The 15,323-nt window shown below is 41.1% G+C and overlaps 2 protein-coding genes across 3 annotated transcripts; one reads left to right on the top strand and one right to left on the bottom strand.

The window, feature by feature from the left end:
• The first annotated feature begins 1,628 nt into the window (after positions 1–1,628).
• Positions 1,629–4,940, top strand: LOC120432791 (succinate dehydrogenase [ubiquinone] cytochrome b small subunit B, mitochondrial-like). Its single transcript, XM_039597982.1, has 2 exons — positions 1,629–1,850; positions 4,444–4,940. The coding sequence occupies exons 1-2, from the start codon at positions 1,672–1,674 to the stop codon at positions 4,667–4,669; spliced, it is 405 nt and encodes a 134-aa protein (XP_039453916.1). The 5' UTR covers positions 1,629–1,671; the 3' UTR covers positions 4,670–4,940.
• Positions 4,941–5,409: 469 nt separating this feature from the next.
• On the bottom strand, positions 5,410–15,122 carry LOC116333612 (interleukin-18-like). 2 transcript variants are annotated; one of them, XM_039597980.1, is made up of 6 exons: positions 14,851–15,122; positions 14,299–14,373; positions 14,146–14,157; positions 13,913–14,032; positions 12,240–12,391; positions 5,410–6,691 (listed from the first exon to the last, which is right to left on the bottom strand). In XM_039597980.1, the coding sequence occupies exons 2-6, from the start codon at positions 14,363–14,365 to the stop codon at positions 6,488–6,490; spliced, it is 555 nt and encodes a 184-aa protein (XP_039453914.1). In that variant the 5' UTR covers positions 14,366–14,373; positions 14,851–15,122; the 3' UTR covers positions 5,410–6,487. The 2 variants fall into 2 exon arrangements, with proteins under 2 accessions (XP_039453914.1, XP_039453913.1); XM_039597979.1 differs by having other exon boundaries at positions 13,913–14,038; positions 14,851–15,032.
• Between the last annotated feature and the right edge of the window lie 201 nt (positions 15,123–15,323).

The following is a 15,323-nucleotide window of genomic DNA, read 5'->3' as shown; positions in this document are numbered from 1 at the left end:
GTAACTGTAGCATGTGTGAACCGTGTGTGACACACACATTACATTTCAGCACCAGTGGAGGTCCAGTGGGGCAGTCCTGGTATCTGAGGAGCTGGGTTAACTTTCCAAAAGCAGAAAATGGCTAGTTCAGACATGTTTTGCATTAACTATAATCTTTATGGAGGGTGAGAGAGAAGCAGAAGCGTTACACCCCGAGGGCGAAAGGAGGAGCTACAGCTGTGCACAGAATACACTGTTGGTGCGTTTTTGAGCAGTAAAGCATGTAAGACGGGATCGCTCTGTAATCTATTTATTTATAGTCATAAACCAAGGAAACACACATCAGCTCATTGCAGGCCGATTGTGTTTAGTGCCACACGCAGTCATCACTGAGCCTGGAACAACTCTGATGTGATCGTGGTCACGTGGTCCAGTGGGGCGTGGCCAGGCCCACAAACATGGCAACCGCTCAGCAGGTACAGGTGTCTGAAGTGGAGCAGGATCGCTTTGGTTCCTGTTTTGGATCTTGATGGTTTCGCACTCACGTGTACACACGGTGTTTTTTTTCCACATGAACACAGGTGGTGACACTTTGGCCTGTTTGGCGGTCATGTGGTTTACCCATTATGTGGGTCCAGAATGAAGTCGCCTTCTTTCTGTTTTTGCTCAAATATGAAAAATAAGTTCATATTGAGCCAGAATATGATTTAGCTTTCTTGTTTTAGTGAGTAATAGTCCTTCTTCTTTCTGTCAGAGTTTTTCTTTGGACTGGCTCCTTTTTCACTCCAGTCCTTATATCTGATCAATTTCACATGAACTTTAGTTTGTAAAGCTGTGTAACACCACCCGTGAGTCTTTCAACAAAGGCACTTAATAAGTGCAAAGCCAAATAAAGAAAATAAAATCTTGGCCAATATATCACAATTTCAGCTGTTTAAATTGTATCGCCCTTAAATTCTACATCGGTTTAATTACACCTGATAGGATGTGTCACCTCCATCATAATCCGTAGCTTCATACTCTATTTATTTCTGCCCTGTCCACTGTGCTGCTGTAACAATGTGGATTTCCAGCTTATATTATTATAATAGAAAGGTTTCCAATCTTTGTCCTATCAGGTTATAGTGAAGAAAGAATCAGTTTTCCTGTCCTGCTGAGAGAGATAAGATCAATATGCCCTCTTCCTGATTTCTGAGTTCAGCTAAAGCAGAGTCATTAATGATGACTTTATTATTTTTAACAATAAAATCATCATTTAAAACTGCATTTACTTGGTTGTCCATACAAGGACAGTGTCACAGCTCCACGTCTGGTTTGTGCAGCTTAAACAAACTGAACCTGTTAACGTGAGATCAGAGCTGCAGACGTCGTCACCCTCAGACACTCAGATTGGTGCCAAGTTCACAGGTTGCCAATGACGCTGATGGATCACTGAACATACTTGTTATCTACAATTTGTGCAACATTGGATACAAAATTACACCAAAAAAATAAAAAAAAAATCACAGAAAGATGTTCAGTGACTTCAATGGCAAAGACACAAGCGGCTCAGTGAAGTAGACAAACTTAATATAGATTTCAGGAGACCCGGTCTTTCCAGTGGAATGTGTAGAATTTGAGATACATGTGACTGAGTCAGATTGAAGTCTGTATGTCAGTTCTGCTCAGAGCTTCACATTGTTCAGCCTTCTGATGCTCTGCAGTTTGTCTTGCTTCACAGCGAGCTCCAACTCCAAAGCGGCCTCTCTGCACTGGACGGCAGAGCGAATGCTGAGCGTGCTGCTGCTGGCCATGGGCCCTGTCGCTTATTTCAACCCTGGTCCTGTCATCGATTACTCTCTGGCTGCTGCCTTGACCCTTCACGGACACTGGTAAGACTAGCAGTCAGCTGATCCCTGGTTTCACTTGTTTCTAAAATGTTCGCAAATATTTGCAAACCTCAGATAAAATATTCCTGACATGTGTTTTATTTAAACAGTGATGCTAAGCTGTTCTGTTTTAGAGCTTTCACTTCCTGAAAGCTATATAAGCTCTCGTCAGTCTGTCACAATACCAGGACTACTGTGCAGGCTGCATTTATGACTAAGAGAAAGAAACAATATTTCCTAGTTCAGCTCTCAATAAAGAGCTGGTTTATTAGGTACAGTGATTGTGTATTATTGACATTAACAATGTTTCTATGTTTATTGACCTTCATGCAGATTTTTATAAATGTACATTTAAATGATTACTCACCCTGGAGGTCACATAAATATTAAACAGAAAATATACAGATGTGTTCAAAACAAAAGCAGTCCAACATGACTAACCAGCTCAATCAGTGTTTTTGGTATAAATCTTATTATTACATGGCAAATAATTTACCAGTCAGTGTAGCAGAGTCCGAGAAACCAACAGACCCAACATTCATGATATGACTGCACCTGAGTCTGTGTAATTGAAGAATTAAATGAAACGGGCGTGTTCAAAATAATAGCAGTGTGGAGTCCAATCAGTGAGGTCATTCATTATGTGAAGAAACAGCACATGTTGTACATGCATTTCTCTCTGAAAACCTGAGAAACAACATGGGTCGTGCCAGACATTGTTCAGAAGAACAGCGTGCTTTAATCAAAACGCTGATAGGAGAGGGGAAAACATATAAAGAAGTCAGAAAATGATAGGCTGCTCAGCTAAAATGATCTCCAATGCTTTAAAATGAAAAGCCAAACCAGAGAGACGTGGAAGACAACAGAAGACTACCATTTGAATGGATCGAACAATGGCCAGATAGCAAAGACTCAGCCAATGATCAGCTCCAGGGAGATCACAGACGGTCTGAAGTTACCTGTGAGTGCTGTGACAATTAGAAGACGCTTGTGTGAGGCTAATCTATCGGCAAGAAGCCTCCGCAAAGCCCCACTGTTAAAAAAAAACAAACAAAAAAAACATCTGCTGAAGAGGATACAATTTGCTAAAGAACATATCGACTGGCTTAAAGAGAAATGGAGAAACATTTTGTGGACTGATGAAAGTAAGATTGTTCTTTTTGGGTCCAAGGGGCGCAGACAGTTTGTCAGACGACCCCCAAACACTGAATTCAAGCCACAGTCGACTCTGAAGACCGTGAAGCATGGTGGTGCAAGTATCATGATATGGGGCTGTTTCTCTTATTAAGGTGTCGGGCCTATTTATTCAATTCAATTCAATTCAATTTTATTTATATAGCGCCAAATCACAACAAAAAAAGCGCCTCCCTAGTATGCGACTTATCGCATACTAGGGATCATGGATCAATTTGCTTATATCAAAATGTTTGAAGAGGTCATGCTGCCTTATGCTGAAGAGGAGATGCCCTTGAAATGGGTGTTTCAAAAAGACAACGACCCCAAACACACCAGTCAGCAAGCAGCATCTTGTTTCCAGACCAACAAAATTAAGGTTATGGAGTGGCCAGCCCAATTGCTGGACCTTAATCCAATAGAAAACTTGTGGGGTGACACCAAAAATGCTGTTTCTGAGGCAAAATCAAGAAATCCAGAGGAATTGTGGAAGGTTGTCAAATCATCCTGTGCTGGCATACCTGTTTACAGCTGCCAGAAGTTGGTGGACTCCATGCAGCACAGATGGGAAGCAGTTCTCAAAAGCAGTGTTTAGACAACTAAATGTTAGTTTAGTGATTCACAGGACTGCTAAATCTTAACGTTTTTCAGTTTATTGAGTACATATTTGAGTTTGTAATGAAAATGCAGACACTGCTATTTTTGAGAAGCCCAATATCATGTTTTCCTTCATTTTCTGTAAAGTAACTGAAATATTGATACTTTTTTCTTCATGTTTTAATGAAAATTAATGTGCAGTGTTCCCAATGAACAGGAATAAAAATATTACACGGATTTTGAGTTTTACTCACGTTTTAAAACACACTGTTATTATTTTGAACACAACTGTAAGTTATTTTATGCAAATTGGAGACTCTTATGCTTGGTTAGCTTGGTTAATTAGAGTCTGAATGGCTCAAACGTAAGGCGAGATGTTACTGTGACTGTTGCTGGATGAAGATTTTGCAGCTCAGAAATCATATTTTATAATCTGGACCTCAAATCCCTTTAAAAAAAATAAAAGGTTTGGATAAATTGAGCAACTGCAGCAGCATTTTAGTCCCAGCAGGAATTTACTATATTAGTGTGTCAGGCTGCAGAGCGAGGTCTTTGTCATAGACGTGATGGCTGAGGCTCCTGGCTGTCATCATGTGTGGACAGAGTTCATTCAGATGTTAAGAAAAACACAACATCTGTTGTGCGTGGAAATGTCAGCACATGTTTATGGGGCATTAGTTGCATTAATGTCAGAGTCAAATTTAGAAACACTGGTTGCACATTTTCCACGTGTGCTGTGCTGTGCAGTCATTTAAAGCGCTTCAGTGTCACCCAGCTGAAGCAAAGGGAGGCCTGCTCATCTTTTCCTCTGCCTGTGTTGTTGCAGGGGTCTCGGGCAGGTGTTGACAGACTACGTTCACGGGGACACAAAGATCAAGATGGCCAACGCAGCTCTCTTCCTCCTGTCCACGATCACCTTCACTGGTCTTTGTTACTTCAACTACAACGACGTGGGCATATGCAAAGCTGTCGCCTGCTCTGGAGCAAGTGAATATGACTGTGGGCCGGGACGCTCAGGAAGACCGAAACGCTGGTCCTGGCTGCGTGTTTAACAAAAGAAATCAGTGTGTTCTCTGTAAATATCATTTTGACAATATTTCATTGATTCAAAAGTGTTTGTGTTCATTGATTCAAGCTTTGTCTTTGTTTTCATTGATTGGGCTGTTCCTGAGTAACTGTGGGCTAAATTTAAGCTACAAACACGTTTTAACAACACAGCCATGACTTGATCAAGTCTTATAGAATACAGCTGTCTAAGCTCTCGTTCATTCTTTGTCGTTTGTGTCCTTTGTGTGGCTGATCTCTTAAACATGTTTACTTCCAGTGTGCGCATGCTGCCTTTTCTCTTACACCCATCAGCAGCAGCACACACTAACCCGTTTGGAAAAACCATTTCCATGCCCCACTTCCTGTTTTAGTCTCATTGTGACCAGGATGTCCCTGCAATGCTGCGGCTATACAGAGAGCAGTGGCCTCTGCTGTAGGAACAGACAGCTTATATGATCTCATACCCTTATATAAAGGTTTATTAATGCTCTGCTTGAAGGTTTAATAAAGGTCAGACCGGCTAAATCTTAAATTCAACCAAACCAGTGATGCTAACCCTGCCTGTGCATGTCCAGCTGACTGGGTGTGAAATTATGAGCTCCAAACTTCCATCATGTTCCTGCCTCGGAGGTATTTTAACCTTCGAGGCAGGAACAGGACACGATCTGCGTCTCTATGGGGTCATGTTATACTTTGTATGTGAATCAGTTTCTGCTGCAATCTGCACATTTCAAAGAAACAAAAATGCTTTAAAATAAATCATGTTTATTTTGATCAATTTGTGAAAATTCCAGGACTGTTCTTAAATCAGTAAAATAAGACTTAATATGACAGTCAAATCAAAGCTTTATGATATTACATTATAATCTTGGAACATGCACTTATATACAGTACACACATACAGTCTTTGCATGCAGCTTCCACGCCAGCACTTCTTTGTGTTTGGCTGGAGTGAGCGTGATGTCACAACACCTGTGCAGTAAACATGTTTTATTACAGCTTCCACATTTGGTGTCACTCTGTTCTTTCCATCAAGGCTCAGCTGGGGTGTACTACAGAGCAGTGAATAGGTTAGCAGGTTATGTTGAGCTTATAGAGTATACATGTCAACCCCGAGTGTGTACGTGCCACGGCTCCATTTAACCTTTTTACACTGCCCAAATATTAATGTTTCATCAGAAAAATTCATCTCACATTACTCTTGACTAATTTACAGTGCTTGTGTTGCCTTTTATTTTTATAGGATTACAGATTTCCTCTGACGTGTTTGTCATCTTACCCGTCATCTCTGGCGGGATTAGTCGAGTTAGCTCATGCTAACAGAGCCTGGCCGTTTTCAACTTTCTTTGTAGTACACCACTCATGACAAAACAAGAAACACAATGAAAGAAGTACAAAGTCTTTATTATGTACAAATGCTAATAGCTAGATTGTTGTATGAGCTTATAGTTCTAATTTTGGGTTCAATCTGAGGTTGCACTGGCCAGAGAAACCAAACATGCATCTGTGCAACCTCACAATGTTCAATGATTAACTGAATACAAACAAAATCTCAAATGAGATAAAACTTATTTCAAAGCTGCCTTTAAAGATTTCATACCCTAGTAGCAGAGGTGGTCAACACAATGGATGGACACACTTTAACCTCAACATGATACAACAGGGAACATGTTGAGGTTCCATATGGTTTAAGATCAGATCAGATTTGTTCCATTTAAATCACAAAGTGACTCTGAGTTATGACTTCAAGAACTTGTTACATTGGATATCTGCATTCAATGAAGTCAGATGACTTTTTTTCATTATTTAGACAACTTCTTTAATTATTTGAGCGCAAACTCAACTCTCGTATCAACATCATCAACTTCAGGAAGCAGGGTCAGTTTATAAAAGTCGTTTTCATTGACAACTCCAAGAACTTTTTTGGGATCCACTGAGAACACAAACTTAAACCTGTTACTTCCAGGCAGTCGCGTCTGGTAGAACAAAGCGTCGTGATTCGTTCCAGTGATGTCTGTGGGGGGCGTCTATGGACAGACATAAGGAGAAAAAGAGGAAAAGGTCCCTGTATCATCCTGATGCACAGCAGATCAAGTATAGTGAACCTTTCACACGTGGAGATTAAACTTGTTTTCTTTTGAAGTTTTTACTGTATCAAATGTTCAGTATGTTTATCACTTGCTTGATATCAGTTTGGTTGATCTTGCTAGCAAAGAAATTTAGAATATTTTTGCAGTCAAGACGTGGCATGGAAAGCAGACTAAGCAGGATTAAGGAGTCTGCTCCTAAGGAGTCTGCACCAAATTCCTGGGCGTCCACCTGGAGAAGGACCTCGGCTGGTCCCTCAACACCAGCTTCCTGCACAAGAAAGCCCAACAGCGTCTCTTCTTTCTGAGAAGACTGAGAAAGGCCCAGCTTCCACCACCGATCCTGACCACCTTCTATAGAGGAACTATCGAGAGCATCCTGAGCAGCTGTATCACTGTCTGGTTTGGGAACTGTGCCATATCGGACCGCAAGACCCTACAGCGGATAGTGGGAACAGCAGAGAAGATCATCGGGGTCTCTCTCCCCTCTATTAAGGACATCTACAACACACGCTGCATTCGCAAAGCCACCAGCATTGTGGCTGATTGGACACACCCCTCTCACACACTCTTCACACTCCTGCCATCTGGAAAAAGGTACCGAAGCATTCGGGCACACACATCCCGACTGTGCAACAGCTTTTTTTCCACAAGCCATCCGTCTCCTCAACAAAAAGGGATTGGACTGATAAACACACACACACACACACACACACTCTATCACTCAGCTCAACTCAACTACCTCAAAGCATCAACCTGTAAATGCTCTTTTTGCACGATATTATTGTTTACTGTCCAACACTACCTACATACCAAGTATGTTTACTGTTACCTTTGCACTACCGACCTAGTTAGATAGTTAGTTTTAGTTTTAGTTTTTTGTTAATTTATGTTGTAATTTACGTTAGGTCAGTCTGTCCTGTCTCTAGTTAGCTAGTTTAGTGTTTTTCTGTTAATTTATGTTGTAAATTTATTTATGTTGCATGTAGCACCTTGGTCCTGGAGGAACGTTGTTTCGCTTCACTGTGTACAAACTGTATATGGTTGAAGTGACAATAAAGCCAATTTGACTTGACTTGACTTGACTTGCTGATGGTGTCAAACAGGAACGATCACAATGTTAACTGAACTAACAAAATGAGATGGCTTTTCTCATATTAAGAGCTGGATCAAATTTATTAATTAAACTGTATTCATTTTTAAAAATATAAAAAATAAAAGTATTATATATACTAGCATATTAATAGTATATTATTTATATCTAAACCAGCAGTCCCCAACCCCTGGGCCATGGACCGGTACCAGTCCATGAGTCGTTTGGTACTGGGCCGCGACAGCTGAGGCTCAGGTGTGAAATTCATGGTTTTCAGGGTTTTTATCGTTTTTATCATTAACTTGGATTCCCTGGGTCTTTTCCTGTGTGTTATGAATAAATCTTCTTTTTGGTACCGCCAGTGGCATGTCCAGCGGGGTGGCCTGGGGGGGCACAGGCCACCCCCCCAACCAGACTGGCCACCCCAGGTGCCACCCCGAAGCTAAAACAATAAAATTCAATCAAATATCAAACGTACGATTATGTTTTCACAGTGAAGGTCAGATATCCGAGTGTAAGTGAATGCAGCATCGGCTTCTGCACTATGAGCATCACGTTAGCAAAGGTAGGAGAGCCAAGCACAAAACACAGCACCGCAGAAAACAATTCTTCGGCGAAAGAAAATGAGGAGAGAATAAATGTCCCCGTAAGTAATATTAAGTTTGTTGAGTTTAGTAAACTTCGGTAAAATTAGAATACCAAGGAAAAAATAACACTTAAATAATTATTGCAACCGTCGAATATATCAGACAGTAGGCTACTGGGGGGAGCTAACATAAGAGTTATGAGTTATAAGATATAATCCAAGTCGTAACATAGCTGTATGGAGCTGCAGATTTGGTTGCAGGTTAACATAGCTGGACTGGCCATCGGGCATACCGGGCATTTGCCTGGTGGGCTGATGACTTTTTTTTTTTTTTTTTTTTGTAACGGCATGAACAGTGAGAGGTGGTGGATTGGCCAGATGCTGGTCGATGTGTAAAACTAATTCAGTTTTTTGGTGGTGGCTATGGCGGAGCTTCCACAGAGGCCAGTTGGTGGATGAGGGAAGGGGAGGCAGGAGGAGAGACCCGAGGCAGCCGCTGGTCCGAGTGTCAGGTGAACTGAACTTCAGGTAAGAAGTTATGACCTGCAGTCTATCTGGGTCAGATATAAAACAAGTTTAGGTGGAGTTTATTTTCGTTGTGCTGACTTTTTACAGTCAGTTACAGTAATTCGTACTGCGTGAGCTAGCATGACGGAGTTTCTATACAGTTGGGTGGGTGCTGTGATGTTATTGATAGTGAACTTTATTCATAAGTTTAGTTAGTAGAGTTTCCAACGGCTCCTTAAAAATGGAATGGTCCCTCATTCAGAGAAAATATTACACGTTTCGTATTGAGCGGAGAGAGATGCCGTTTGTCCCGTACTTTCACTATAATGAAAAAAAGACACAAATCTGGAGTTATTCTGTCTTTACGCTGCAGCTGCCTCTTCATCTCTCATTCTCTCCCCTCTCTCTCCTGTTCCTACTTCAATCATGAAACTGATCAATGATCAGCTGATCGGCTTTTTTCTCTTGTTTGTTTAAGGCTCACTTTGCGCCAGAAAGAGGAAACCAGCGGATGTTGCGCTAAACAACAGCAGCACGTTTAAGCTTGATCAGCTGTTGTTAGAATTTATTTAATATTTCTTTCTAGTATCAGCTGATGTTTGCTGGAGCCACAGCTGTAAAAGCTGCTGGTCATGATATCGGTTTGGATATGTGGTGAGAGGGAAACATGAAGATGAAACCAGGAGATGTCCTTACTGAATCATCAGAGCTGAACAGGTGATGGAGAAACAGGTTTACCTTTTAGGTGACATGAATGAGTTGAAGGGAAGTTATGAACTGTTTCTGAGAGACAAATAACAGCAGGATCCTTTTCTAAGTAGCTGACAGCTGGTAACTGTGCAGGGGTGGATCTAGCAAAGTTATGCCAGGGGGGCAGGTAGGGCATTAACAGGGAAAGGGGGGCACAAAGAAATACTTTTCTTTCTTATTCTCATTTAAAATGTCTCGCTTTAATTAAATAATTATCTGAATCTTGCGAACAAAGTTTTTATCTGACGTAAAATGTATAGAAATCATACATATACCAAAAAGACCGTGTACATCACTGTCACAAAGGCTTTATGGCTTTAATACCTGGTTGGCCAGTCTGTAGTCAAAATGCCCGATTTTTTTGTCCCAGTCCAGCCCTGCAGGTTAATACTGGCAGTGTCACCATCTGACTGTATTTCATCATCAGCCAGTGTTGTTCTTTATACATCAGTATTACCAAAGTTTACCATAAGGCAGCATTTACTTGCTTTCAGGTTTCATTCAAATGTTAGTCTTTTCATTTGTTTCCCCACTTTTTTCCTGTTTCAAAATCAAACACCAGTTTGTAAGAAGATTATCTTCTTTTTTTAATAGGCAGATAAAGTTAACATAATAATAAACACTGACAGAGCACTGATTGTATCTCTTGTACTTTATCAACGCAGTATCTAAAAATTTTGCACCGTAGTGGTTAAAATCTCATTCTAATAAGAGTTAAAAGCGCATTCGGTTATTAGGTTTATAGGGTTATTGAATTATGGTTAACGGTTGGTAGATTTTTTTGTTTTTTACATTATAATAATAATGGGTTGCATTTATATAGCGCTTTTCGGGACCCCTCAAAGCGCTTTACAATACCACTATTCATTCACTCTCACATTCATACACCGGTGAAGGCAAGCTACAGTTGTAGCCACAGCTGCCCTGGGCCAGACTGACAGAGGAGAGGCTGCCATATCGCGCCATCGGCCCCTCTGGCCAACACCAGTAGGCGGTAGGTGAAGTGTCTTGCCTAAGGACACAACGACCGAGACTGTCCGAGCCAGGGATCGAACCGGCAACCTTCTGATTACAAGAGGAACACCCAAGTCTTGAGCCACGATCACCCATAAAATTACCTGCCAATTACATCTGCCACCCTTCTCCAAATCTGTGCCCCTACCTGGCCCCCCCAACAAAAATTTTCTAGACACGCCACTGGGTACCGCTACTTAGAGCTGGGCGATATAAGATTTTTTCATATCACGATATGCTTTTTTCATTTCAGGCGATAACGATATATATCACGATATAAGCCAAATAACTATATTTGTAAGATTTAAATGTGATGTTGCTCACAAATAAAATGTGAAATAATCAGCAGCTTGTTTTGATTTAAATATTCATTTTCCATAATAAGTTCAACAGGGCAGATGTACTTAAAATGAGGCTTCAGTTTTATGCAAAATAAAGGCAAATATTACAATCTACACAAAAGGAAGCCGCTAAAGCGTTTAAGTTTCAAAATAGAACAAACAAAACAGACTACTAAATTGTCAGTTCCACTTAGAAACAAAATATTAATTCTAAAAATAAATCTTAGTTTATTTTACAGAAAAAGAGACAAAATTGACCAACTTACATAATATTGATTTGGAAGCGCTGTCTGAGAGAAATGTTTATGTCCAGGGAGTCGGTAACGAGGATCCATTACCTTAATTAGCTGCTTGAATCCTTCATTTTCGACCGTGTTTACTGGCAGCATGTCTTTAGCAAGACAGTAAGCTATGGCATTCGTTATGTTGCTATGGCTCTTACCTTTTTTGTCATATGGTAAGGCGCTGGCGAAAGCCGACTCAATTGACTGTTGCTGCTTCACAGGGATACCCCTGGTTGTTTTCGATGACGAATTAGCGCTTTCAGTCAGAGATTGAGCATGCTCCAGTGGGTGGCACTGCTTCAGGTGATAAAAAAGGTTTGTTGTATTTCCAGACTTTGTGGGAACATGCTTTCGGCACAATTTACAGTCTTGGCGTTACTCTGTTTTTTGTCAGACTTCAAATAGCGAAATACCTCCACACTACGGAACTTCTCTGGCCTTTCCTTTCGACAATCTCTCCGACATTGGAACCGTCAACTGTGTTCCCTTCGGTATTCTGGTCACCAAAAACCCGGCATGGCGGCTGGCTGCTTCTCAAACAAATACACACGTGCGCCTTGGCACTTGAGCTGTACATAACAAGTTACGTGATGTGACGCTGTGGCTGTGATTGCTTCGGCTCTGCGCTACTTAATTTTTATTGGCTATTGGTTTTTTTTATAAGACAGGAAGAGAGAGATGAGGTCTATCGCAATAGTTTCATTTTTCTATCGAGAAAAAGTTATTTCGCAATACATATCGTTATCGTTTTATCGCCCAGCTCTACCGCTACTGGTTTTATTTTGTTGTATTTATCCACAACACCTTAAAGGCCGGTCTGTGAAAATATTGTTGGACATAAACCGGTCCATGTCGCAAAAAAGGTTGGGGACCGCTGCACTAAAACCAACTCTGAATGACTTTTTGTACTTACCATTGGTACAGCTTGAATTTTGTGCTCCTTACAACATACCACCATTGTCTGGTCATTCTTTTGGGTATATATCATGACTGGCAACTTTTCCTTATTGTTTAGAGAAGAGCTCCGATAGGTCCTGATGCAGAGTTTCTTCTCTGAAGAGGAAACTAGGACAAGCAAGAGCAGCAGCATGTCATTCAGCTATGTCTTGTTTTAAAGAACAAAGGTGATGATATAATGCTGTTCTGTTCATCTATATGTGTCTGTGTTTGTTCTGTGTGCAAAACAGGACAGACCAAACTGCAGCACTCCACAAACGTATTTGTTTAGCTTTTAATGAACTGACCAATTTAAAATCCTGCGGTTACCTTTTGACAGGCAGCACCGGTAGTGACTACAGATTTGGACATATGATCTTAATATATCTATTATATTTGGGACTCACATTAACACTAAACACTAAACTCAGGGTTGAAATTCAACCACATTAAGAGAGACTCACTGCAGAGGTAGCTGGTTGTAATCATTTCTAATGTGAATCCCTCCCCACAGTGTAGACCTCTGCAATTGTTCTACAAATGTATTGTTCATTTAAAGGTACAGTCAGTGGTCATTACTTCCATCCATCCTCTTCTACTTAAACATTTCAGAGTCACAGGGAGCTGGAGCCTATCCCAGCTGCCATAGGGTGAGAGGCAGGGTACCACCTGGACAGGTCACCAATGTGTCACAGAGCTAACACAGAGACACACAACCACTCACATATAGGTGTGAATAATCAGTTAACCTAAGCCCACTAATTGCATGTCTTTGACTGTGGGAGGAAGCCGGAGTATCCGGAGAGATCCCACACAGAAACGGGAGATCATGCAAACTCCACAAGGAAAGGCCCTGGCTAAATAGTAGATTCAAACCCAGGACCTTCTTGCTGTGAGGCCACCGTGCTAACCACCATGCTGACCCTTTTTTTTCTCTTCAGTTTATTAACACTTATGCTGCGATAGATGTAGGCTGCTGGGGATTCCATGATGCATTGAGTACTTCTTCTTCAGTTACCTTTCTCACTCACTATGTGTTTATACATCTCTGTGCATTAAGTCATTACCGATTTACATTACTGACGTAATGAACAAGAAACCCTCATCACGGGAGATCGTGGATCATGGGAAGCCCCAGCAGCCGAGGCCTATTGCAATGTAATTAAGGGAGGATTTGGGGTCACCTGATCCAGCCCTGACTGACTAAATCAGGCCAAAACATGACTGAGCATCCGAGTCGGAGCAGACAAATGTCCATCAACACGTGTCAACAGTTTTATTCTCTAAATAATAAATGCACCAATTTCCAGCAAGTTGCTTTATTCTTAAAAAATTTCAACAATTACAATGTTAAAGAAGTTAGCGCACAAGTTCCTTTTTTTTTTGTATACTTTATTGATGCCCATGGGGAAATTCCTCTCTGCATTTAACCCACTCACTCAGTGAAGCAGTGGGCAGCCATTGGGCGCCCGGGGAGCAGTGTGTAGGGACAGTACCTTGCTCAGGAGTACCTCAGGGTAGCTGTTCAGGGGAATCAAACCCCCGCTCTTCCAATCATGGGGCCACCACTCTACCTACTGAGCTATCCCTGTTCAGCCAAACTGCACTGAAAAGTCAGTAACCATAACAACAAGAAGAACTCCGTCTTACCACAGCAGGTCTGGGCCACGAATGTGTCATCTTGGTTTAAAATGAGGTATCCAAAACCATTCATGCTCTCAATGGACCAATGATGCTCTTTTGACTTTCTGAAATCATCCTCCTCCAAATCTGTATCTTTGAGAGAACAACACGATAATAATCCTCACATCACGCCTCACAGTACTACTCTTCTGTCATATTCTAAAATGAAATTAAATAAGAGAAATATTAAAGCCGTTTACCTTGTTGAACCACTTTTAGATTTTCAGAGGAAGCGTTCAAATATTGAAAAAAAGACAATAGAAATAGAATTAAAATAATTGTATAATTAACCATTGACATTATCAAATGTACCAACTGGGCAACTACTGAGAAAGTTTAACAATCCCATTTACCTCTGAAGTAGAAGGAATCCTCAGCTGTATCCAAAAATTCAACATTGATGCAGCTGTTGGACTCCATCAGGTAGACTAGGTTAACACAAACAGAGTCCTTGGTTAATGAATACGGTGCACAGTAAATCCACACATGATTTATGAGTCTGTGTCTTATTTCATTTTACCAGAAAACTTGGGTCCAGTTTTTCTAAGTTAAACACATTTATAACCAAAGCCTCTCTACACAAGTTCAGCCGTAAAGTCAGCTTTCAGCAAACTTCAGCCTGTTTAGGATTAGTTCACGTTGGGTCAGCGTTATAACCCTCCGCCCCCAAAAATGCTTTTTTATTCGACATGTGTCTGAATGTTTCGTGGTCCGCCATTAACCTCAGCTAATAGTCCGAATTTAGACAGCGAAAGCTTCGTGACGTTCCTGCTTATCGGTCACGGAGCTCAGAGTAAAAGACAATAATAGTATTCATATTTAATTTTCGTATTTTCGTCACGACTGTGACCGGACACCTTCCAGTCACGTTTGCAGCTTCAACCATAAATATAACCATAGCATACCTTTGGCGAACGTGCAGAAGTTGTCTTTGTCCTCGGAACGTCAGCACTTACTTCCCTTTGAATGGCAGAGAAACGAGGCCGTTTGTAGGAGGGGAAAACACTGCACCCCAGCCTTTACAGTGCCTTCATATGTCACCGCACTTTCCTCGACGCGTTACAGCGTCACACTTTCTCACACTGTGTGTGTGTGTGTGTGTGTGATTCCTCCCATACGATATTTATGTTCTACTCTCGATTCTCATATTAAAATATCCATATTTTAGTAATTTGGGGTAAATTTGTAATTTATGATTAACAGGAACACGGGGCAAAGTAACTATATTATCCAAACTGTTCGTAGGAACTGCTACCCCTTCCGACTGTAATACTGATAAATGACTCACGGCTCATTGTTACTGAATTTACGATAATGACTAAACAGAGTGACGTGTGGGGATATTGCAGCTTCACAAACAGCCAAGACGCGGTTAGGT

Source organism: Oreochromis aureus, linkage group 14 (genome assembly GCF_013358895.1).
Source record: "Oreochromis aureus strain Israel breed Guangdong linkage group 14, ZZ_aureus, whole genome shotgun sequence".
Lineage (NCBI taxonomy): Eukaryota > Metazoa > Chordata > Actinopteri > Cichliformes > Cichlidae > Oreochromis > Oreochromis aureus.
This window is presented reverse-complemented; position numbering and strand designations above follow the sequence as displayed.